At 40.2% G+C, this 23,324-nt stretch overlaps 1 protein-coding gene across 1 annotated transcript in view; it reads right to left on the bottom strand.

Moving 5' to 3' along the window:
* Window positions 1–22,658, bottom strand: part of NCEH1 (neutral cholesterol ester hydrolase 1) — a 67,922-nt gene extending 45,264 nt beyond the window's left edge. Inside the window, exon 1 of the mRNA XM_043473720.1 lies at window positions 22,246–22,658. Coding sequence (XP_043329655.1) covers window positions 22,246–22,383 — 138 coding nt within the window. The 5' untranslated portion in view covers window positions 22,384–22,658. The remainder of the gene's footprint in view (window positions 1–22,245) is intronic.
* Between the last annotated feature and the right edge of the window lie 666 nt (window positions 22,659–23,324).

Below are 23,324 nucleotides of genomic sequence, written 5' to 3'. Positions count from 1 at the left end.
GCCATTTCTTACTCCGAAGCATCTTCCCAATCCAGCGATTGAACCCATCTCTTGCATCTCCTGCATGGGCAGGCGGATTCATTACCACTAGCGTCACCTTCATTTTTTCATATCTATTAAATTTCCTTAAAAACTGATTTGGGAAGAATTGCCTAGTCTAACCCCTTTGTTTTACAATCACAACTGAACTGATATCTAACCCAGGCCCTCTGCATTGGGACTGTGGAGTCTTAACCACTGGACCAACAGGAAAGTTCCCTATTATTTCATTTTTATCCTACATCCATTCAACACAGCACTGTGCTGGGTTCCCTGTTATACAACGTTATGCAACACTGAACACTGAGACGCGGGCCTGCAAAGCCATCCTACGGATCCTTCCCAGGGGTTACAGGGAATTAGAGGAACAAGTGCAGAACAAAATGTTCTGGAGGCGATTTGAGGGTGACTCTCGAGATAGGGGCCTTAGTCTCTAGGTGAACGTTAGGTAAACCTGGGTCTCTCCTAAAACTTGCTGGTGCTTGCCAAACTACCCTCCCTTCCTATCCACACTTCCTTTTCATTTTCTCCAAGTTTTCCTAGTTGATTCTAGAGACCTTACTAGGCTAAAAATCAAGGTCTCCTGTCCATTTTTTTCTTGAGGGAGGGAGAGCTAAGAAGCCATAACACAAAGAAGGAGTTTTTAAAAAGTGGAAAACATGCTTTGCATAAAGAGAGATGGGCCAAGTGTTTGCACAAGCTGCTTGCTACTTTTGGTATGGGCATTTCCAGAACAATTGTAAAGTGAATAGACAATGATGGGAGGAATTAAAGAATGGATGTCAGACAGTATTTGCCAATGAGGGGCAGCCGAAAGTCCGCTAAACAGCTCCTTTATCCAACCAAACTCTCAGGCCTACTTATAGTTCCCCTAACTGTTCATTCTTACCAACTTGCTTTTATTCATATTTTATATTCTTTTCTTCCCCTTTCCCTTTCCCCTCACCTACCTGCAGTGTTATTCTGACCCTTTCTTCAAGACACATCTTTGATCTTTACCCTCTCAAGGTCGATCCAGTCCTTCTCTGAGCTTACAGCCCTTGTTAACTCCACTGCCCATTTGAGAATTGCCCATGTATACTTATTGCCTCCTGACACCTCTAGGTTTATGCACTTGTATGATTTTACTGGCTGTATAAATTATGTCTTGTTTCCCCAAGACATCAAGCATAGGAAGCTTTTGGAACACTTGTGCAAAATGAAAAATATTTGTTAACTACATGAAACATTAAATGAGTGTTAACTGTAGAAAATAGGTCATGAACTCATGTCTTCGGGGGTCAGGATAGTGCACACAAATAAGTAAAACAGGTGTAATACATCAGAGAGTGGGGATGTTTGTGGCAAACTGGAAAAACAACGCCCTGAATAAGGAAGAAGCTGTGGGACTTCCCAGGTGACTGTGTGATGTGGCAACTCTGGCCCAGTGTTATCAGATGATCTGGTTTTTCTAGAAAGTAGGAAGTCCAAATTATTGTGTGAGATGTTTTTAATTTTAGATGTTGGCAATGAAGTTTTAAATGTTTAATAAGCAGTATGGGCCAAAAATAACATATCTGCATGTCAATCTGTAGCTCTCAAGCTTGCTGTTGCAAAGTCAGATCACTTTTTTTTTTTTTTTATACAGACAATGTGCATAACTGACAATGTCCTATTCCAAAACCTGGACAATAATAACAAAATTAAGGCATAAAAATAGATATCTTTGACTTTTTTGGTTTCATTTCACATTTTAAATTGCAGTGACACAAAGTAGTTTAACTAGAAAGTAGTGACAATGGACATGGGGATTATGGAGAATCTGAATGAGAGCTATGGACCCTCCCAAGGACTGTACAGGGTGATGCACTTGTCTCTTTTTAAAAATTATTTTCCCTTAAAGAAGATGTGGTACATACACACAATGGAATATTACCCAATAATAGAAAGAAATATTGCCATCTCTGGCAATATGGATGGACATAGAAAATATCACACTAAGTAAGTCAGACAGAGAAAGAAAAATATATGATATCACTTATATTGAATCTAAAAAAATAATACAAATAAATGTATACACAAAACAGAAACAGACTCACAGACAGAGCAAACAAATTTATGGTTACCAAACGGGAAAGGGAGATGGGGAGGGATAAAAATAGGAATATGGGATTAACAGACACAAACTACTATACGAAAAATAAGTTAGCAACAAGAGTTTATTATATAACACAGGGAACTATATTTAATTTTTTGTAATAACTTATAATCAAAAAATAATCTGAAAAAATATGCATAATTGAATCACTTTGCTGTACATCTGAAACTAACACAATACTGTAAATCAACTATACTTCAAATTAAAAAATTCTTTTTCCCTTAACACCATACAGATTTCCTTCTCCTTGACTACAGTCTTGTTAGCAGTAATTATGGTCATTCTTGAGGGATCACAAAAAAAATGGGGGATAAAGACTAATTTTTCTGAGACAATTAATTGGGTTAGATAGCTCAGTTGGTAAAGAATCCATCTGCAATGCAGGAGACCCTGGTTCGATTCCTGGGTCGGGAAGATTCCCTGGAGAAGGGATAGGATACCCACTCCAGTAATCTTGGGCTTCCCTGATGACTCAGCTGGTCAAGAATCCGTCTGCAATGCGGGAGACCTGGGTTCGATCCCTGGGTTGGGAAAATCCCCTGGAGAAGGGAAAGGCTACCCACTCCAGTATTCTGACCTGGGGAATTCCATGGATTGTAGATTCCATGAGGTTGCAAAGAGTCGGACACAACTGAGCTTTCACTTCACTTCACTTCAAGAGGATAAAAGGAAACTATGTTAAAGAGACTCTAATATGATATGACATATGAGTATACAAGGTGGTCCAAGGTGCCTTAATGTTACCTCCTTCTTGGTCCTCCTATCCCAAGGATGTCAGGAAGTGACATCCAGCTATTTATAACTGGGTGTTACAATGATCGGTGCCCAGTACTGTGCTAAGGGTCACTGGCCCTTCTCCTTGAAGTTGTGAAAGTGAAAGTTGCTCAGTCATGTCCGACTCTTTGGGACCCCATGGACTATACAGTCCATGGAATTCTCCAGGCCAGAATACTAGAGTGGGTAGCCTTTCCCTTTTCCATGGGATCATCCCAACCCAGGGATCAAACCCAGGTCTCCCACATTGAAAGCAGATTCTTTACCAGCTGAACCACAAGGGAAGTCCACCATGCAATATAACTCGAGACTTATTACTCACTTGACAATACACCCCATGTAATTCTGTATACAAAATGAACCTAATTAGTGTAATATCTCTCTTTGGGATATTTTATGGACCCTCTGAAGCATGCCAAAGTTAGCTAGAAATCTTCATTAGAATGATTTAGGCAGCTTTGTCAACAAATATCAAAAAGGTTTAGAATACTCAGTCAGATAGGATTATTGAAGTTGAAGATGTGTTAAACATTTGGCGATAACCCACAGGTGCTCTGAACATGCAGATCCCATAATTCCAACAGGAGTGGAAGCTGACAGTTCTCACAAAAACTGAAAACCAAAGCAGCTTCCAAAACTCTTGCAAAGAAGTAAGGCGTTCACCATATGTGATCTAACTGACCAAAAATACTTTTACAACTACTTTCAGAGACTTTGGTTCACTCCTTTATATCCTTAATGGGGCAAGTCCTCTTTCCACGAAGTTGGATTTTATTTCTGGAAAAGCCAAAGTTCCTCTAGATAACAAGATGTGTGATGAAGCTGAGGATCACATTTCATTCATAAACAAGATGAGACTATAAAGTAATGAGACGGACATTCACATGTACCTCATGAAATGAATTGAAATGAAATTTTTAAAAAAATATTTTAGACAAGTTCTGAGTACAAGCAATAGCATCATCATTAGATTAAAGCTTAGAGGAAGATACTTGGAGGAACAGGAACTTTGTTAACAAGCTCCTATTATTTCCCTTTGAAGGGCAGCATAGCAGATCGCAAAGATCAAGGGACTGAAATAAAAAAAAAAACAAGTCTAAATTCCTTCTTAGCCGCTTACCAGCTGTAAGAGTTTTGCAAAAATATTTTACTTTTCAAATATTTTTTTTAATGAAAGTTTCTTTAAGTGTAACAATATACAGTGTGAGAGCAGGAATTATACTTGTTTACTATTTTTCCCCAGAATAGAGCTAATATAAAGTACATATACAATAAAGTCATTGAAAGAATGAGCAAAAATTCTAATGTCAATTGTTTACAAAGAAACAATTAAACAAAGCATCCATGTAAGCTATTAAATTAACAAGTTTTTAAAAAAATCAATTGCAACAGCTCCTGCTGCCCAGTACAGCCCAACTGGCAGTCTCTCTCAGTGCTATTAATCATATAAATAGGAAAACAACTGGGAAATAAGCAGTAGGACCTGCAAAAATATTTACACTCTTTGATCGAGTAGTTCTAATTTGGGGGAATCTCTTGGGAAAAAGTCCTAGAAGCAAAAAAGATTATAGACACAAATATGGTCACTGTAACATTACTTATAATAACAGGAAACGAAACAGTCTAAGTACCTGGTAATAGAGAAACAGTTCTGTCAAAAATGGCACTGCTCTTCAATATCAATACATCCATTACAAAGAGAAAGGAATACTAGCAGTAATAATGCAGTATGTTCTTCTGATGTAATGACAACTAAAATAAGTTGTGCATAAAACTGTATAACGTGACAACATCTAACAAAGGACAACATACACACTAGAAGAGAGACTGAAATATGACAAAAAGCAAATGGTGTTACACTGAGACTGTAGGTAAATTTTTCTATTTTCTAAATTTTTATAGCATAATTATGTACCTCATGCTATATAAAATAATTCAGTCCTCCAATTTACTAAAGGAAATATGCTTCTATGGAGAGAAAAATTTCAGTGGCTGTGATAGTCAGAGATTACATTCTCCACCCTCTGACATCTACCTACTGCTCAAACAACCTTTTACCTACTCATATTCCTACACACCACTGACCAGTACCCGCCTCCGCCTGTAAAACTTGCCTGTCTTGCCCATGTAGTATTTACTACACGGTACAGAAAAGCTGAACTGCAGGGCTCCATCTTCTAATGGAATTTCTCCTGCATTACCAAATTCCAGTTCCTCCTTCAGAGACCGTCTCAAATGTCCCCTCCCCTGTGACACCCTCTCCAACGCACTTCTCAGACAGTTGCTCCTGCCTCAATGCTCTCTAGGTCCTGGTTCAAGTTTCTATTTTTGACACCTGCTGTATTGTCATTATGAGTTTCAAGGTCTCCATCTTTGTCCCCCTTGGTCTATTATTATGCTTGGTACATAATTAGTGGTCAATATAATTTCTGATGATATCACTCTAATGGCAGAAAGTGAAGAGCAATAAAGAGCCTCTTGATGAGGGTGAAAGAGGAGAGTGAAAAAACTACTTTAAACTCAACATTAAAAAAACTAAGATCATAGCATCCAGAAGACTCTTGAGAGCCCCCTGGACTGCAAGGAGATCAAACCCGTCAATCCTAAAGGAAATCAACCCTGAGTATTCACTGGAAGGACTCATGCTGAAGCTCCAATTCTTTGACCACTTGATGCAAAGACCCTGATGCTGGGAAAGACTGAAGGCAAAAGGAAAAGAGGGTGATAGAGGGTAAGATGGCTAGATAGCATCACCTATTCAATGGATATAAATTTGAGCAAACTCCGGGAGATAGTGAAGGACAGGGAAGTCTGGCGTGCTGCAGTTCAGGGTCACAAAAAGTCAGACACCACTTAGCAACTGAACAACATAACTGCTGAATGAATGGCTCATATTGCTGACTATACTTTCTTTCACTGTTGCTTCAAATTCCTTCTTTCTCAGAAACTTTACTCCTTATCATTTCCTACTTGGGCTCTTCATGGACAGGAAATAGGAATCCTGGGCAAAAGCAAGCACATTTTGCTGGTTGGTCCTATTGATGATGATGCCTTATTTGAGAAGTAGGATGTACAGGGAAAATTTCCTGTCTGGTTTTTATCACTAACCCTCTTTATTGTGGAAGCTGTCCAGGGGCTTTGAATTACTCATCATCAATTCACTTAGCATTTATGAGAGTGTTTATTTTCTGCCAGGTACTTTTAGGAGCTGGGTACACAGCAGGGAAGCCCACAGACCTCCTTCCTCCCTTCATAGAGCTTCCAACCTAGCAGAGAAGACGATTACTTAGAGAGAGAAATTACTTAGAAGGAATAAAAGAAACAATCACCAATAGCAATATGTTTTATGGAGGGAAAAATCAGAGTAGAACGAGAGAGGAAAATAGGGGTGAGGCAGAAACTAGACTGGGTGGTTAAAACAAGAGGTTTCTAATCACAGACCCTAACCTGTTTGATGAACATTCAAAAAGTTCTCATCTCATAAGGCACCACAGCTGCCAACAACTGCAGTGTTTCTTTCAAACTTTAAGCAAAGCAATACTTTCTGAAGCAGCACTTCAGGAACACAACAAGAAAAACAAAAATTTCTTTAAGTCGGTCTAAGGCAAAAAGCTTCTAAAACCAAACAACAGTAGAGAGACAAATTGTTTTCAATCAAATTATGTATTTGGCCACTAGAATTTAAATGTTATTCTACTAGTTTGTAACACAGAATATTTTTAATAAGTAGTTTAGAGCTTTTTTCACCAAGTAGTACATATTCTTGAAAAATCATATATTGGTTGTAGGTTTTCATTATCATATTAGCTTACTTAAAGTTACCATAATTAAAACAGTGAAATATATCTTAATGACACAAGACTGAGACTATTTCCACCTATGTCCTAGTTATGCAAAGATCTCCTTTACATGTTTCATAGCTCTCTGAAATACAAAAGAAATAACTCCTGGGTATGTGTCCATGCTGTCCCATCTCAGGGATTTGCACCGCTGTTTTCTTTTCCTGGAATGCCCTTCTTCCCACATCTGTGTGATATGCTTCTTCTCATCCTTCCAGACTCAGCTGAGCAGAACTCCCTCTGGGATCCTCTGCCTGAATTCCCCCCCGGCACACACACAGAGGCTTCGCTGCTGGGCTCCCACAGCACCCACTATGTACCATGGACCATAGCACTTAGTAGGCCTTGTTGGAAGTGTTTCCTTGGTTTTTCCAAACTAGAAATGTGAGCACCTCAAGGTCTCTAGAGTGTGTGACACCTCCTGGGTGATCAACAAACTGCTGAAAGCATACTGGCACTTTAGAGAAAGCACAATGCACCATTTTCCTCCATAAACAGAAAGAGAAAGAAGTGAAGCTGAGCATAACACTATACACTAAGCATCGTTTCAGTGGTTACAAAACACCTTAGGGAAACCCAGCTCTCCCCCATGCACTAAAAACCATAGGAACCAATCTTTAATGAGACAACTTTAAGGATCACAAGTATATAGAATTTAAAACATGCTACCCAGGATTGTTTCAGGTTCTCCAAAATCTGAAAATGGAAATAAAATTAAACAAAAACAAAAAATGGGGATGAGAGAGATAATGGCAGAAGACATTTAGCCACTGACAACAATCAAATGAAAGTCCAACTTTTTAAGCAAATTCTAAGATTTTCCCAAAAACATGCTTTTAGGGAGCCAGGTAATCATGTTACTGTTTTAGAGTAATTGAAAATCATTTCCCAACAGGTTCCTTCTGTAGACATAACCAATGACAATGTTCTTTTCATCCAAGATATATCTTCATTTAAGTTGCAAGATGGTGCCATTTGGATTGGCTATGTGAGGCAATCAGACAGAAGGTATTGGTTTTGGTCAATAGGCGCTTCTGTGGCCACTAAGCCCTGAATCTGGCACACTCTGCGTCCGGTAAAATTCTGGCCCACTCTCCTTGATGAACATACAGCACATGCATTTAAATGGTACACGGCTAATTACAGAATTAATAGGCATCAATCTGTAGGGAGCAAGTTTAATATTCATCTGGTGTGACCCTCATTGGGAAGCAGACAGGAAAAGCTACTTAGTCTATAAGGGTCCAGATTTTAAAACATGTTTCCATGCAGTTGAATCAACCAACACAAATTTAAAGATAGTCATTTGAGGAAGAAGAGCTTCTTGACTTCTTATTACTTCTTGTTTCTTAGTTTTATAAATATATTTTTTATTTTCAAATATACATTTACTTCTTTAATGTACTACTAGTAGTTATATATTGATAATTTTTATATATTTATATATAAACCTGTTTAGCACCTCAGTAATATCCATTGGTAAACTCCATGTCAGGTTCTTTTAATTAAAAGCTATGAAGGAGTTTTTGGCTGTTTTCCATCATAAGTGATAGCTCAGTAACAACATTGCCAAAGTCAAAACATTATTTTTGGCAGACATCCTTGAAATCATTCCAACAAAGAGGCTAAAGGTTGAGACGCTGAAATGTAAAAGCCACGGTTGCCTGAAAGTACGTTTTGTGGCTGATCCACTAAAAGGTCCACCAGGATGCCTAAGGAAAGGGCTCGATTCCATCCTCAGATATCTCATTTCTCAGAAGAATCTGACACAGCTGACCACCCCCTCCTGGTGGAGCCTTTGTGGTTTTTGGTTATTTTGACACTCTGTTTCCCCAATTTTCCTTTGTTCCATGATTGCTCTGTCTCCTTTCTTGGCTCCACCTCTTCTTGCCTGCTCTAAAACCACTCTCTTACTCAACACCGTTTCCTTAGGGGATTCCAGGTCCTTAGGAAATTTCAATTACATTAACCTGCCAGCAAGTTTCTCCTTATTTCCTATATTTCCTTTATATTGGTGTTGTTTTAGTTGCTAAGTTATGTTTGACTCTTTTGCAACCCAATGGTCTGGTTCGTCTGTCCATGAGATTTCCCAGGCAAGTATATTGGAGTGGGTTGCCATTTCCTTCTCCATTCCTTTATATTATTTGCCACATATTTTTGGCTTAGGGTTGTTAACTCCAGGAAGGCCAAGTGCTGTTTGTTTTGTGAATTGCTATAACCCCAGAGCCTGACATTTACTGATTGCTCAATTAAACCAATGGTAGAGGCCATGGTGAATTTCTTTTATTATGGTGGTCAAGCTGAAGACATCTGCCTTTAGTAACTTTAAAGGTCAAAGTCATATTTTCCGACTTTATAGGCCAGATTTCTGAGCCCAAAAGATGGCAATCATTTGAGCAAATTCAAAGCCCTTTGCTTAGGAAAGTATCAACCTGCTTGCAAGTGCTTCTTTACTATCTTCACAAGTGGCAGATGGCTCACCATCAGGGCAGGATTCAAGTAAAGCACTTTCATTTATGTAACAAAATGTCATGTCACCAACCGTACCTTAGATTCTTAAAGTCTAAGGAACTCTTTTCAGGTGACACATATTATGCTAAAACGAACTGATATCTTGGCAAAGTCTGATAAAGATCTTTGACATAAGACAGTAACGGTCTAAAAGACATGCAATTTCTTCAGCTTTTAGAGTACTAACTTCAAAGCCAGACTGCTTGAATTAGCGTTCTAGCTCTAGGAGTGTGATCTGGGCAAGTTACTTAACCTCTCTGTGCCTCAATCTCTACATTTTTAATATAGTAATAATAGTACTTAATCACAGGGTTGTTATAAAGATTGAGTTAATATATATGTGAAATGGTTAGATGGTATATGTTACCTCTATGATGATGACTCATATATCCAGGCAGATATATCATCAAACAAAGCCCATAGACTCCAAAATTTTAACTACAGGAAGAGGTTTTTAGTTCTTACTATATACCAATTGCTATGCTAAGAATTTTACATACACAATCACATTTATCATAGAAAAAGCAGGGGAATTCCAAAAAGCATCTACTTCTGCTTCATTGACTACACTAAAGCCTTTGAGAGTGTGGATTACAACAAACTGTGAAAATTTCTTAAAGAGATGAGAATACCAGACCACATTACCTGCCTCCTGAGAAATCTGTATGCAGGTCAAGAAGCAACAGTTAGAACCAGACATGCAACAATGAACTGGTTCAAAATTGGGAAAGGAGTATGTCAAGGCTGTATATTGTCACCCTGCTTATTTAACATATGCAGAGTACATCATGTGAAATGCTGGGCTGGATAAATCACAAGCTGGAATCAAGATTACCGGGAGAAATAGCAATATCCTCAGATATGCAGATGATATCACTCTAATGGCAGAAAACAAAGAAGAACTAAAGAGCCTCTTGATGACAGTGAAAGAGAAGAGTGAAAAACCTAGCTTAAAACTCTACATTCAAAAAACTAAGATCATGGCATCCGGTCCCATCACTTTATGATAAATAGATGGGGAAAAAATGAAAACAGTGACAGATTTTATTTTCTTGGGCTCCAAAATCACTGCAGATGGTGACTGCAGCCACAAAATTAAAAGACACTTGCTCCTTAGAAGAAAAGCTATGACAAACCTAGACAGCATATTAAGAAGCAGGGACATCACTTTGCTGACAAAGGTCCATATAGTCAAAGCTATGGCTTTTCCAATAGTCATGAATGGATGTGAGAGTTGGTCCATTAAGAAGGCTGAGCATTGAAGAATTGATGTTTTTGAATGGTGGTGAGGAGAAGACTTCTGAGAGTCCCTTGGACAGCAAGGAGATCACACCAGTCAATCCTAAAGGATATCAACCTTGAATATTCATGGAAGGACTGGTACTGAAGCTGAAGCTCTAATACTTTGGCTACCTGATAAAAAGAGCTGACTCTTTGGAAAAGACCCTGATGCTGGGAAAGATTGAGGGCACAAGGACAAGAAAAGGATGAAATGGTTGGATGGCATCACCAACTCAATGGACATAGTTTGAGCAAACTCTGGGAGAGAGTGAAGGACTGGAAAGCCTGGCATGCTGCAGTTGATGGGGTTGCAAAGAATTGGACACAACTTAGCTACTGAACAATAAAAACAACAAGACTTGAGGGAAGCACTGTCATTATTCCACTTTTATAGGTAGGGAAACTAAACCTTTTAAGTTTTAAGTTACTTAAGAGTTTAAGGAACTTGCCCAATTAGTCTCATGACTGCTGCTGCTGCTGCTGCTGCTAAGTCGCTTCAGTCGTGTCCGACTCTGTGCGACCCCATAGACGGCAGCCCACGAGGCTCCCCTGTCCCTGGGATTCTCCAGCCAAGAACACAGGAGTGGGTTGCCATTTCCTTCTCCAATGCATGAAAGTGAAAAGTGAAAGTGAAGTTGCTCAGTCGTGTCCCACTCTTAGGGACCCCATGGACTGCAGCCCACCAGGCTCCTCCATCCATGGGGTTTTCCAGGCAAGTGTACTGGAGTGGGGTGCCATTGCCTTCTCCAAGTCTCATGACTAGTAAATGGTAAAGCTATGATTTAAGCCCAGTAGCAGGAGCCAACAGCAGGCCAGGTAAAAATGATCTACAGTTGTATAGAGATCCACGATCTTCAGAGCAGAAGCAGATTGACAAGAATAAAGGTGAAAATTAAAAATAAAACTGCACACTACTGTTGGAGTATACTGCAGACAGCTGCCAAAAGTCAGATGAGAACCAAACATATTTATTTTGTGACAGGTTATTATTCCAAGTGTTTTACATATTAACTACTGTGGGATGATGACAAACAATAAAGTTTTGTATATATTATCATTTGCAACCTTCAAAATAACTTCATGAGCTAAGTATCATGACCAGCTACCAGATCAGGAAACACTCATAGGTTAAATACAAGGTCACAGTCACATAGCTAGTATAGCTCAAATTGGGATTTGAGCACAAGTCTCCCTGACCCCCAAATCCATGCTCTAGAACACTATGAAAATGGACCCCCAGATTCTGTAAATATACCATCAGTATCATGAGATTCAAATAAGGATTTGATAGTTAATTAAATATGGGACTCAACTAAATATCCTTTCTTTAAAATTCAAAATATATGTCAGTATGATAGGGATTCTGAAACGTTTCACAGTTAAAAAAGAAATCCTGATTAATTCTGTTTAACTCAGCATTTCCTAGTCTCACTTACCATGGAACACTTTTCAATGTGTAACATATACTAAAACCCTCTAGGACTAAAATTTGTAAACAGTACATAGCAGGCTCCTTGCCCACGAGATGCTTTTTCAATGTGGATTTACACAAAAGATTTGTGGGTGGAATAAGAAGGGGAAGAAGGGAGACTGAACAATCTAACAGGAAGCTGTGGATTCAGCAGACCAGATTCACAGCCAGCCTCCCAGTCAGTCCCATGTCTGTGAACCAGTTACTCAACCTCATTGAGTTTCTGTCTCCCTTAACTGAGGACATTACTTACTATTTCACAAGGTGACTGTGTTTATTATTCAACAAATGTATCCATTATGATGCAGACACCTACCAGTAATCTTATTCTATTAAAAGTCAATCATCTTTTAAAAGCAAAATTGATTTGTCTCATGAAGAAAATTAAGGAGGCAGGGATTATGGCTCCTCTGGACTTGCTTCTCTCCAATAGCCATGAAATGGAAGTGACTGAAACCTTGGGATAGAGTGACTCTATTTTAGAACTGATGCATAAAGTAGGAACAGTGAAATAAACATCTTGTGTTTTAGGAAAGTAGACTTCAGAATGGTCAAGAAAAAGGTAATTTGTGACCCAGGGCAGAGACAATATTATAGGACAGGTGGCACAGAAGAGTGCCAGTCAAATTAATTTCTTATGGGACATTCATCAATTATCCATTCTGGAGGAAAAGAGAAAAAGAGACTGATACCAAACGAATGTGGGAATTTGCCAGTTATCTTTTAAGGAGACGGCCTGTAATATAACTAACATTTAGCAAGAAACACGTGATTCATTACAAATTCAAAAACAACCATAAATCTACAAAAATATTCTGAGGAAATCAGAAACCCAGAAAACAGCAAGGCTTGCAAAAAACAAAACAAAACAAAAAAACCTGCAAAGAACAACAAAAAGCCATTTTTGAGATAAGTTCAGAGTCAGAAGCACAAGAAAGCACCAGTTCTGATGTTTGGGGCAGATGGAATAACAGGGAGGACTGAAAGAAAGCAGAACCATGAATTCTTACTTCCTCTATCATGCATTATCTTCAAACCCCACTCCCACTCAGAAACCCAAGAAACAAAAATACTAAAACAGTAAGAGAAAAATTATGTCTATGATAGGTGAGGAACCTTATGATTTAGTGGGGAGCTTGTATGTAAAGAAATATCAACATTAGGAAACATACAAGGGCCATAAAAGAAAAACAACATGCTAGCAGAGTATGAACGGGAGAGAGATGAAGGTTGACTGGGAAAAGAGGGGAAGTTTCCAAAAGACATGATCTTTGAGTGGGTGTTGAAAGATGTGTGGGATGTTGGCTAACGTAAGAGGGTGGGAGGGCATGTGAGGCAGAGGTGACAGCAGGAGGAGAGGTGTCAGGATGGTCATGGGGACACTGAGAGGCTAGATTCAGCAGACTGGTACCAGTTTGGACCAGGCCCTAAGTGCCCAAGAACTGAGTGCTTTCGTTCTGCCGCTATCCTACAGAACAGGAATTCCACCTGGCGTGAGGGGTGGGAGCTGGTTCCCTGGAGGATTAACAGTAAAATCAGAGCAGAGCAGGGAGCACAGCAATCATTCCATAACTTTGAGTTGATTATGCTGATGAATGCACGTCACATAAATGCAGGCAGAGCATATGTCCAAATTCGTCTGGGAATAGTTCTGGTTTAAAACGGTTGTCCTGTCATGATTATTAATAGCAACCCCTATTACTCTCAGACACGGCATGGTTTGAAGAATAAATTTTGAGGCTACCCTAGGTACATGCAACTTGGGGACACTCTCTCTGTGTTTAGTAGCAATATACATGTATTTAAATAGTTACAAACTATAGGGCTTCCCAGGTGGTGCAGTGGTAAAGAATCTGCCTGCCAATGCAGGAAACACAAAAGATGTGAGTTCAATCACTGGAGTTGGGAAGATCTCCCTGGAGGAGAGCATGGCAACCCACTCCACTATTCTTGCCTGGAAAATTCAATGGACAGAGGAGTCTGGCAGGTTACAGTCCATGGAGTTGCAGAGTTGGATGTGACTGAGTGACTGAGGGTACAAACTATAGGAAAGAGAGCTTCCTTACAGTTTGCATGCTGTACCATTAGCAGCCAACAGGTAGGCTACTAATGGGTTACAGGTGAGCTATAAGACACTGAAAGTTAGGTGTTTTATAGAGGTAAAACCTTAAAAGCATTTTTTATAACTATTCAAAATCTATCAGAGTTGGCATTCTCTTTGAGAACCCTTTGTATAATTTTCTTCATGAATCCTGTGAATTCTGTCATTCAAGTCCTTACAGATTCCCCTAGTATTTCCTCCATGTTCCCCTGGAATGTCTTTTACAAAGGTCATCAAATCTTTGACAGGAAAAAAGACTGGAAAACACCAGCATATATTTATTTAATAGCAGGAGCTCAAAAAAAAGTCAGGATACAGTGTACCCGTGATAAAGTTATCACGAGCATACCCACATGCATGCCTGCAGCTATGAGTGCCTGTCGGAGAGAGAGCACCAGGAACAAAAATGGGCAAATCCATCATGCAGGACTTTGTTTTCAGGTCACCTGGCCCAGCAGTGAAAACACAAAATTAAGAGTCTAGTAATTTTCATTCCAGTCCTGTTTTGTCACTATTATCATGTGAATGTGGGAGTGTCATTGACCCTTTCAGAACCTGTTTCCTCACTCGACAAATGGAAATAACTATCGTCAGCCAGTTATTTATTGTAAAAATAAAATGAGATCATGTAAGTGAAACCCTTTGTAAAACCTGCAGTGCTATAAAAATGTAAGGTATAACCAAAGGATTATGTTCTTCAGGGTCTCATTCTCTTAGGGCTGGCCTCCTTTCCTCTCATTGGTGAGCTCCTGGGGTTTTCTTGGTAGGATCGCCCAATCCTCCTCTCACTCTAAACACATTCATTCCCACTGCTCCCACCACTACCCATTCATTGACCTCTGCCAAACCCGTATCTTAAGTTCAGCTTGCTCTCTCTCCCCCCCAAATTCTGGTCTTATATATGCAAACTATTTATGAACAGCTACCCTTAAACTGGTCCAATGGACACTTCAAAGCAAGGTACCAAACTCTATGACCTTCACCCTCAGACCTGCTCCTCTTCCTAATCAGGCTCGTCATCACCATTCACCCAGTTACTGCAGAGTCTGCCCCAGAAGTCATCTTTGACTCCTTTCCTTCACTCTCGCAATCAGCAACTATGGTCAGCCTCACTCCAAACCCATCCCATTTTATTAGTTCATGCTCTCCCCTCTCATCTGGATAATTGCTTCTCAAGTGGTCTTTTGCCCTCATTTATTTTCTTAAACTCTATTCTCTATACTGCCACTAAGAAAACTGTTCTCAAATACAGATCTGACCATGTGATTTCCCTGCTGAAATCCTTTCAGTGGCTTCTTTCCTGGCCCACAGAACCCTATTACCTGGCCTGTGCTTCCTTTCTACCTCACCTCTCTGACTTCTGAGCTTTACACTTCAGCCACTCAGAACTACTTTTAGGGCCTTAGCTTGTACCATCCTCTCCCACTGGAACATTCATTCCCTTTGTCTGGGATGCCCTTTTCCCCCTCCTTCCTCTCCTTCTTCTCGTCCTCACCTCTTTCACTCAGCTGGCTCTTATGGAAAGGCAACCTAGCACAACAGTTGAGCTCTTAAACTCACAGTAAGACAGGCTCCACCTCTTAAAAGCTTTGTTATCAAAAGCAAGTTACTTTTCTTTACAGTTCAGTTTCCTCCTTTGGAAAATAAGAACACCTATCTCATAGACTTATAGCACAAACTAAATGAACTATATGTAAAGCACACAGCACAGTATCTGGCACAGAGTAAATGCTCAGGATATGCTTAATAGATGTTATTTTTACTGTAAATGGGCTTCCCTGGTGGCTCAGATGGTAAAGAGTCTGCCTGCAGTGTGGGAGACCCAGGTTCGATCCCTGGGTCAGGAAGGTATCCTGGAGAAGGAAATGGCAACCCACTCCAGTATTCTTGCCTGGGAAATCCCATGGACAGAGGAGCCTGGCAGGCTACAGTCCATGAGGTTGCAAAGAGTCGGACACGGCTGAGGGACTTTCTTTACTGTAAATGCTCACTCAGCCTTGATAATTCAGAGCTGATATCAATGTGAAAGGGAAACACCTGCTCCTGATGCCAAGGTCAACACTGTTGTTGTTGTTTAGTTGCTTGGTCATGTCCGACTCTTTTAGACCCCATGGACTGTAGCCTGCCAGGCTCCTCTGTCCATGGGATTTCCCAGGCAAGAATACTGGAGTGGGTTGCCATTTCCTTCTCCACGGGTTAACATTAGATGTCCTTTTTAAGGCAGCAACCCACAAATGCCTCTATCATAATTCTTCTTCTATCATTCAAGTCACATTCTGTAACTGTCAGTAGATTTATCTCCCTTCACTGGACTGTAAACTCGTAAAGATTAGACATGTGTTTTATTGTTTAATCAACTCCTAGCATTGTTGTTCATTGAATCAATGATGACTTCTGAATTTTAACTTTATTAAGGATAGGATAGTAAGCTAGGATATCGATTTTATTTTGGAAACAGTAGAAGACTGTTAAAATTTCATACTATGATACATCTTAGATTAGGCAGGGAAGGTAGTTAGGCCTGTCACCATGAAATTTAATTACACATCTTAATTCTTTATAAACATAAATGAAGGAGAAAATAAATGGTAGACAGTTACCGTATAGTTTCATTTGTCAGTTAAAGTAAACATATGCTCACTAATTTAAAAGAAGTAATTGTGCATTAAAAGGATGCTTAAGAACGATTATTACACTTTCACACCTCAGAAATATTTTCATATCAAGCTCAAGCCACATGTTAGCAATAGGATATCCCACTAAAATAAGGTAATAAGGTTGGCATTTGTGTGCTCAGAGCCATATTTGTAGAGTTTCAGGAAAAGTAAAAAGGAAACTGGCTAAACCTCAATACAAAATAAAAAAGTTAAAAAAATAAGGAATGAAAAGGAGAACTACAAATTAGGCATTGCCTTACACAGTTGTAGTTGAATCAACCTGACTTTAATATTTGATTGGTTCCACCAGCAGGTACTATCGAGACCAACTCATTTTGCTCACTTGTCAGAACTAATACTATTTAAATATTGTATCCTCAAGCTATTCTTAAAGCCATTCTGCTGCCAGGTGTGTTTAAAGAAAATTTCACTAAATCGGCTAAAAATTACTGTGCTTAGTGAGTGAGATCTCTAATTTACCTGAAGAAATATGTGTCAAGGCAAGTCTAGAAGGCAATAAGCAAAACTTATTATATGCTAATGTTTTAAAGTTAAATTTAGGAGTAAACATTCCAGTTCATGAATGCTTATGAAGAAGGTTACCAAGCTGGAGTTCTGCATGACACCCAGCTGAGCTGTCATTCAAAGCATACCCACACAGCCCAAAAGCACATCATGCACAGAGAATTCAGGTGAGGTCACATTCGATTTCAACAAGTTTTACAGGATGAAAAACCTTGCTCAACTAGTCCAAAATCACTGTCGTTTATAAGAAACAGGGGAAGCATTCAGCAGAAATATCAGTTTCAATAATTTCTCTTTTACATTATGTCACTGAAAGGATACATAGGATAAGAACTAGAAAGTTAAGAGGTGATTGAGGTGAGAAGTCACGCTCTGGCCCATTATTACCTTCAGTCAACATCTTTATCATCCCCTCTAAACTGTACAAAACCACGCCCTCCTATGAGCTCCTGTAACTGTACCCCTTCTGTAACACTTGTCAGCTCTTGCCTTTTTAATAGCTATACATGAGCTCAGTGTCTTCATCATACTAAGCTGCAGTTTCTTGTGGGTCAGACTCACACACTAACCTTTCAATCTCTGTTACATCTAAGTGACTGGACATGAAACCTGCTATCATGATAGCGGTCAAAGGATCCAGGATACCTTTTTTAAAGAAATCTATTTTAGGGAATTCCCTGGTGGCCCAGTGGTTAGGACTCAGAGCTTTCAGTGCCTCAGTGCCACAGCTGGAGTTTCATCTTTGGTCAGATCCCACAAGCCACATGGAACAGCCAAAATAGAAAAGAAAATTATTTTCTTCACAGAACAATTACTGAAGTACTAATCACATTGCTATGTATGCGCATTTCAATTCCACTTTAGAAGTGGAAAACCTACTACAAAAATGTTTTTAATTAATTTCTTATTTCATGATCACTGCAGAAAAACTAGACTATACAGACAGGAAACCTGAAGATATAACCTTATGGCCCAGAAAAAAACTCACTATATTTTACATTATGTCCTGCTTTTTCTACACATCTATATATAGATTTATAAAGCTATCTGTTTTGATGTATAGATATTTCAGATGGTATAATGGCATATATGTTTTTTGTAGTATTTTCTCACTTAAAGCTCAGTATAAATCACTAGTACATCATTAAACTTTATTTTTACAACTTAATTTTTTGACCGCATAGTTTCCAAAATATGGATTTACCATATTTACATAGTCTCTTATCATTCTGAAATTCTTTAAAATAACACAGAAAATAAAAAAAGAAAAGAAAGGTTGCTGAATGTTCTCTCATATATTTCATAAATGGCAGTGATTTTGGACTAGTTTAAAAAGATTTTTGTACCTATGAAATGTTTCTATCTTTATAGCTACAGCTTTGACTATATGCATAATTACGTGAATTCATCCAGAAGGATGGTAGGGTCAAAGAATAAATACTTCTGCAGCTTCCCATGGACACTGCCAAACTGCCATTAAAAAAGCTGTTAAAATTTACATTTTTTCCAGCAGTGTATACTTCTCAGTATCTCTACCTGTACCAGGATTACCATTTTTAAAAAATTTTTGCTTGCACAGCATTTTGAAATGTCTTCAGAACGTCCACCAAACTCCTTCCTTTTGTTCCCCTAATCTTCATCTACATCTCTCTCCATTGCCCTTCCCAGACTATTTTTGGCTGTGTTTTTCCACTGTTCAAGTCTTATGATGGCTTTGCTATCACACTGAAAGATGCCTAGCTATTTTATCACCTAAGACTTAAGAGCCAAAGTATCAGCTGACTAATCTGATAAACACACTAATGTGAAGGGCTCATTCCCAGCAACATGTATGCAATATAACTTGAACAGTTTAGGAAAAATATATTATTTACATCAGCAGTGTATTATTTAACTTACAGAGCAGTGGTTCTCAGTTTTTGCTGGACACTGAAATCACCTTGGGAACTGTTAAAAATACTGCTTCCTGGGACTCCTCTCCCAGAGATTCTGCATAAATCTGGTATATGTTGTGAATTGGGCATTAGGATTTTTGAAGGCTTCCTAGGTGACTCTAATGTAGCATCTGTGTTTGAGATGACTTGAGAAAGATCCTAGGTAGCTTCTTCTTAGGTAATATTGAAGGACCCCAAGGAAGAAAAGCACAATGAACATAATCTCAATAATCTGACTCATCTGCAGAAGATAAAGGACATGAGAAGGGACAGGGAGTGGTGAAACATTTGCCAATGACAGCAGAATAAAAGTAGCATTCACTTTTTTTTTGGCCACACCACATGGCATCTTAGTTCCCCAACCAGGGATCAAACCCATGCCCCCTTCAGTGAAAGGCGCAGAGTCTTAACCACTGGACCGCTAGGGAAGTCCCAAGCCTTCACATTTCTTGATGTTAGGCAGGTGCCTGCTGTATTAGGAAGCTGACCAAGCCTTATCTCTGAAGTAGCTTTTGTAACGGAGCCAAACAATTCAAACTAAAATGATGTGGGCAACAAACTTTATGCCAGGCAATTTAGTGGTAGCATTCCAGGTTTCAAGGAGGTAGTCTACTTCCAGTTTACATTTATTTTATTGTTTCAACAAAGTTGAGCAGTACTACAGATTTTCCCCACAACCCACAGTGGCTCTTTGGGACAATACTTAGAAGAAGACTGGAGTGGGTTGCCATTTCCTTCTCCAGGGGATCTTCCCAACCCAGGGATTGAACCCAGGTCTCCTGCACTGTAGGCAGACACTTTTACCATCTCAGCCACCAGGGAAGTCCACTTAGAAGAATAACTACAACCAATTCCAGTCATTAAAATACATTATAGCGCTCTTACAAAGCATCAATAGCTATCAGCCCTATTTTACAAGGAAAGCTGAGGATCAGAGAAGGTTAGTTAATGGGCTAGCCTCACAGCCAGCAAGTGGCCTGGCTGAGGAGAGATTCAGGGAGGCATGACTAACATGCTCTGTTTACTACCAAGCTCAAGCACATTGCCTTTTCCCCAGGACAATTTGAAGTGACACTGGTAAATTGCTTTCCTGGGTAGAATATGCTTCCTTGTGGGCTGAATGATGTTTCTGATATTTTACAGTTCTGAAGACAAATGATGAGACCCACTTGTGTGCTAACCCAACCCAGCCACAGTGCCCAGTGAGGATACTCTGCTACCTTATCTGTCTCTGTGACCTGGCACTATAAACATTATCATTCCCAAACACCAGCTAAGGGCACACTCTACAGATGACCGTAAGGTCCAAAGTCCTTACTGGAATGGTTGCTTCGTTGGGGAAGAAAGACATTTTTCCAATCATGGCTTTTTTCCAAATTACTTATGATAGGGAAGATTTCCTTGGTGATCAGAAAGGCAAGAATAATCTCTGTGGCCAATACAATAGTTTGACTTATTTTTTCTTTCTGTTTTTCTTATCATTAGGGATTACTCTTTTTTACTGTAGAAGGCGATTTAAGCCACCCAGGTAAATATCATTGTATCCCAGAATCTTTAAAGGGTGCTACTCCCCAGCTACAAAATTTCTGGAGGAAGAGAGTGATTGCAGAGCATCCTGCACAAGACTGCCTTGCTTGGAGCCAATGCTAGAAAAGGGGATGGTCATCCTTTCCTCTTGTCAATGCTGTAGTAAGCAGGAGGGAAGGAAGAGGCTCTATAGCATCATAGACCTTTCCTAAGACAAAATGGGGGACTTGAGGGTGGAAACGTGGCTGGATTCAAGAAAAGCAAAATCTTCCTAGAAATGCGCTATAATACCCTTGTTAAGGGATTTTTGATAGGACAGTGCCTCAGACTAGGTAATGCTACACACAGTTGGAATTCACAGGGAATATCAACCGTCTAGGAAAATCCTGTTTGTTTGTTTCTTTCTCTCTCCCTAGTTGTCACTCTTTAAAGGAGTTTACAAAAATAATCTGAGGTTAAAGCCCAAGGTTGGGGGAGGGGAGGAGTCTCTGCTTGGGGGGAGGGTCAGGAGTTTAGATAGAGCAGGATGCTCCGGGAAAACCCTGTTCAGTCATAGGGCTCAGACTTGACAGTTGATTGTAGTCTGGATTTTAGATCGTCTGGCACTAAAAATAATGCCTCTCACATAGAATAAACCAGAAAGTGACATTCTTCTGTCTACGGGGTTAAAACAAATATACACTCACGGTACAGTAAAGAGAACTGTCACCCTGCCAGGCTAAGCCTGGATATCCTTACTCAGGCAAAGGTTAGCTCTTCCACAGTTACGGACAGAAACGAAAGGCTGCAGCGCAGGCGGAAAACAAGAGCATCACGCAAACACCTGCTGTCACTACCTCCACAGCCTCTCCCGCCGCCAGCCAGGCCTCTCCGCCTCCTTTGTTGGGCTGAGCCGAGGAGGGCCGGCCATGACGTGCAGATCTGTGCCGTTCCCTAAGGACTGGGGGAGCCCGGGCTGCTGCCCCTGACAAGGAGGGCTCCACTGTCGGACACAGAGCGAGATCACCGTGCCAAGCCTGCTCTTAAGGTGGCTGCATTCCCAGAAACCAGAGCCTTCCTACAACACTTAACTCGCTCTCTGCCGCTCTCTGTAAGAGAACAAAATGGGGGAGGGGTGGGTTATAAAACGCTGGAAGCTTGATTTTTGACGTTGCAAACCAAGATAGAAGGTGACATTTAGGAAAGACGAGGATTTAAACAGTCGTCAAATTCTGCTCAAGAACTTCACCTTCTCCGGTATCAACACAGACGAAGACCTACACACAGACCACTGTTAGCCAAGAAGCGAATGCGACATCCTGAAAATGTCAGCCTGAACGACTTTAAAAAGCAATAGCCTTATTGCGCTACAAAAATATGCATCTCACGGGACAAGGCCGGAAATTCTCTTTCCTCTTTAAATATTGCCTAAGAGAAGGGAGAGAGAATCAGCCCTGGGCTGCGTCTCACCACTTGCTGTGCGCTCCGGAAAGTGGCGTCCAGCAGCATCAACTTCCAGGGGTCGGAGACGGAGCTGGGCAGAGGGATGTAGATGTAATAGGCGGCCAGAGCCACTAGGGCGGTAAGCAGGACACAGGACGACCTCATCCTCCTCCGGCTCGGCTGGCCTGCCGGACGTACGAGGAGGAACGGGCAATACCACCCAAAGACCTCAAGCAAGTTTCTGCGAGGGCCAGCCGCTCATTCACCCGTTTCTTGTATGCCCAGAGCCAATCAGAGGCGGCGTCGGGAGGAAGTCAGAGCGCTGACTTGCCCCCTCCACTGTGTCCTTGCAAAGTGTTGCAGACACTCCAGGTTTGAGAAAGCTGTGGGGCTGTGCTGGGCGAAGAACAGCGGACTCCGGAGGACACAGGTGTGTATTGCACACCAGTGACCAAGGACTTCCCTTCTGCAGGTTTCCAAACAGAAATAACTGCATTAAGTTTCTGTCTGTCTAAAGCACATCTGACTCAAAATGGAGTCATGTGAGAAAGATAATAAAATGATAATAAAAATCCACTGACTTCTACAGCCAGATTTGCAATGGAATATAAAGCCTATCTGATATGTGGTGAGAGAAGAAATTCTTATAGCTCAAGCGAATGATAAGCAGGTAGTATAATACATCAAGCACACAAATCTTGGTTTCCAGATCTCATCCTCCAATAAAAAGAACCATGACTCTGCCATGGCTCCTTGGAGAAAAGACTGTAGGGCTGAGGCAGGTAAAGTACAGGATGGAACCGTTCTAGAAGATGAGGAAGTGCTAACAAATGATGGGATCTTGGTCAAAAGGAGATAGGTGGCAGCTTTAAGGGTCTTCCAATGTCAAAAACTGGGATAATTTTAGCATCAAAATAAATAATAATAATGGATTATAAACCATTAAATAAAATAAATATCTAGGAGTCTATACTAATATAAATAAACGGGAAACACTATGTGAAAAAAATTCTTTCAGTGGGTCAGTGGTAACAGAAAAAGTATTTGAATCCAGATTTCCTATTAAAGATAGGGGGAGGGGAGTGGATATAGAATGAGAGAGAGAC

The sequence above is a fragment of the Cervus canadensis genome, chromosome 7, assembly GCF_019320065.1.
Source record: "Cervus canadensis isolate Bull #8, Minnesota chromosome 7, ASM1932006v1, whole genome shotgun sequence".
NCBI lineage: Eukaryota > Metazoa > Chordata > Mammalia > Artiodactyla > Cervidae > Cervus > Cervus canadensis.
Note: the sequence above shows the minus strand (reverse complement) of the source record. Positions and strands in the feature narration are given on the sequence as shown.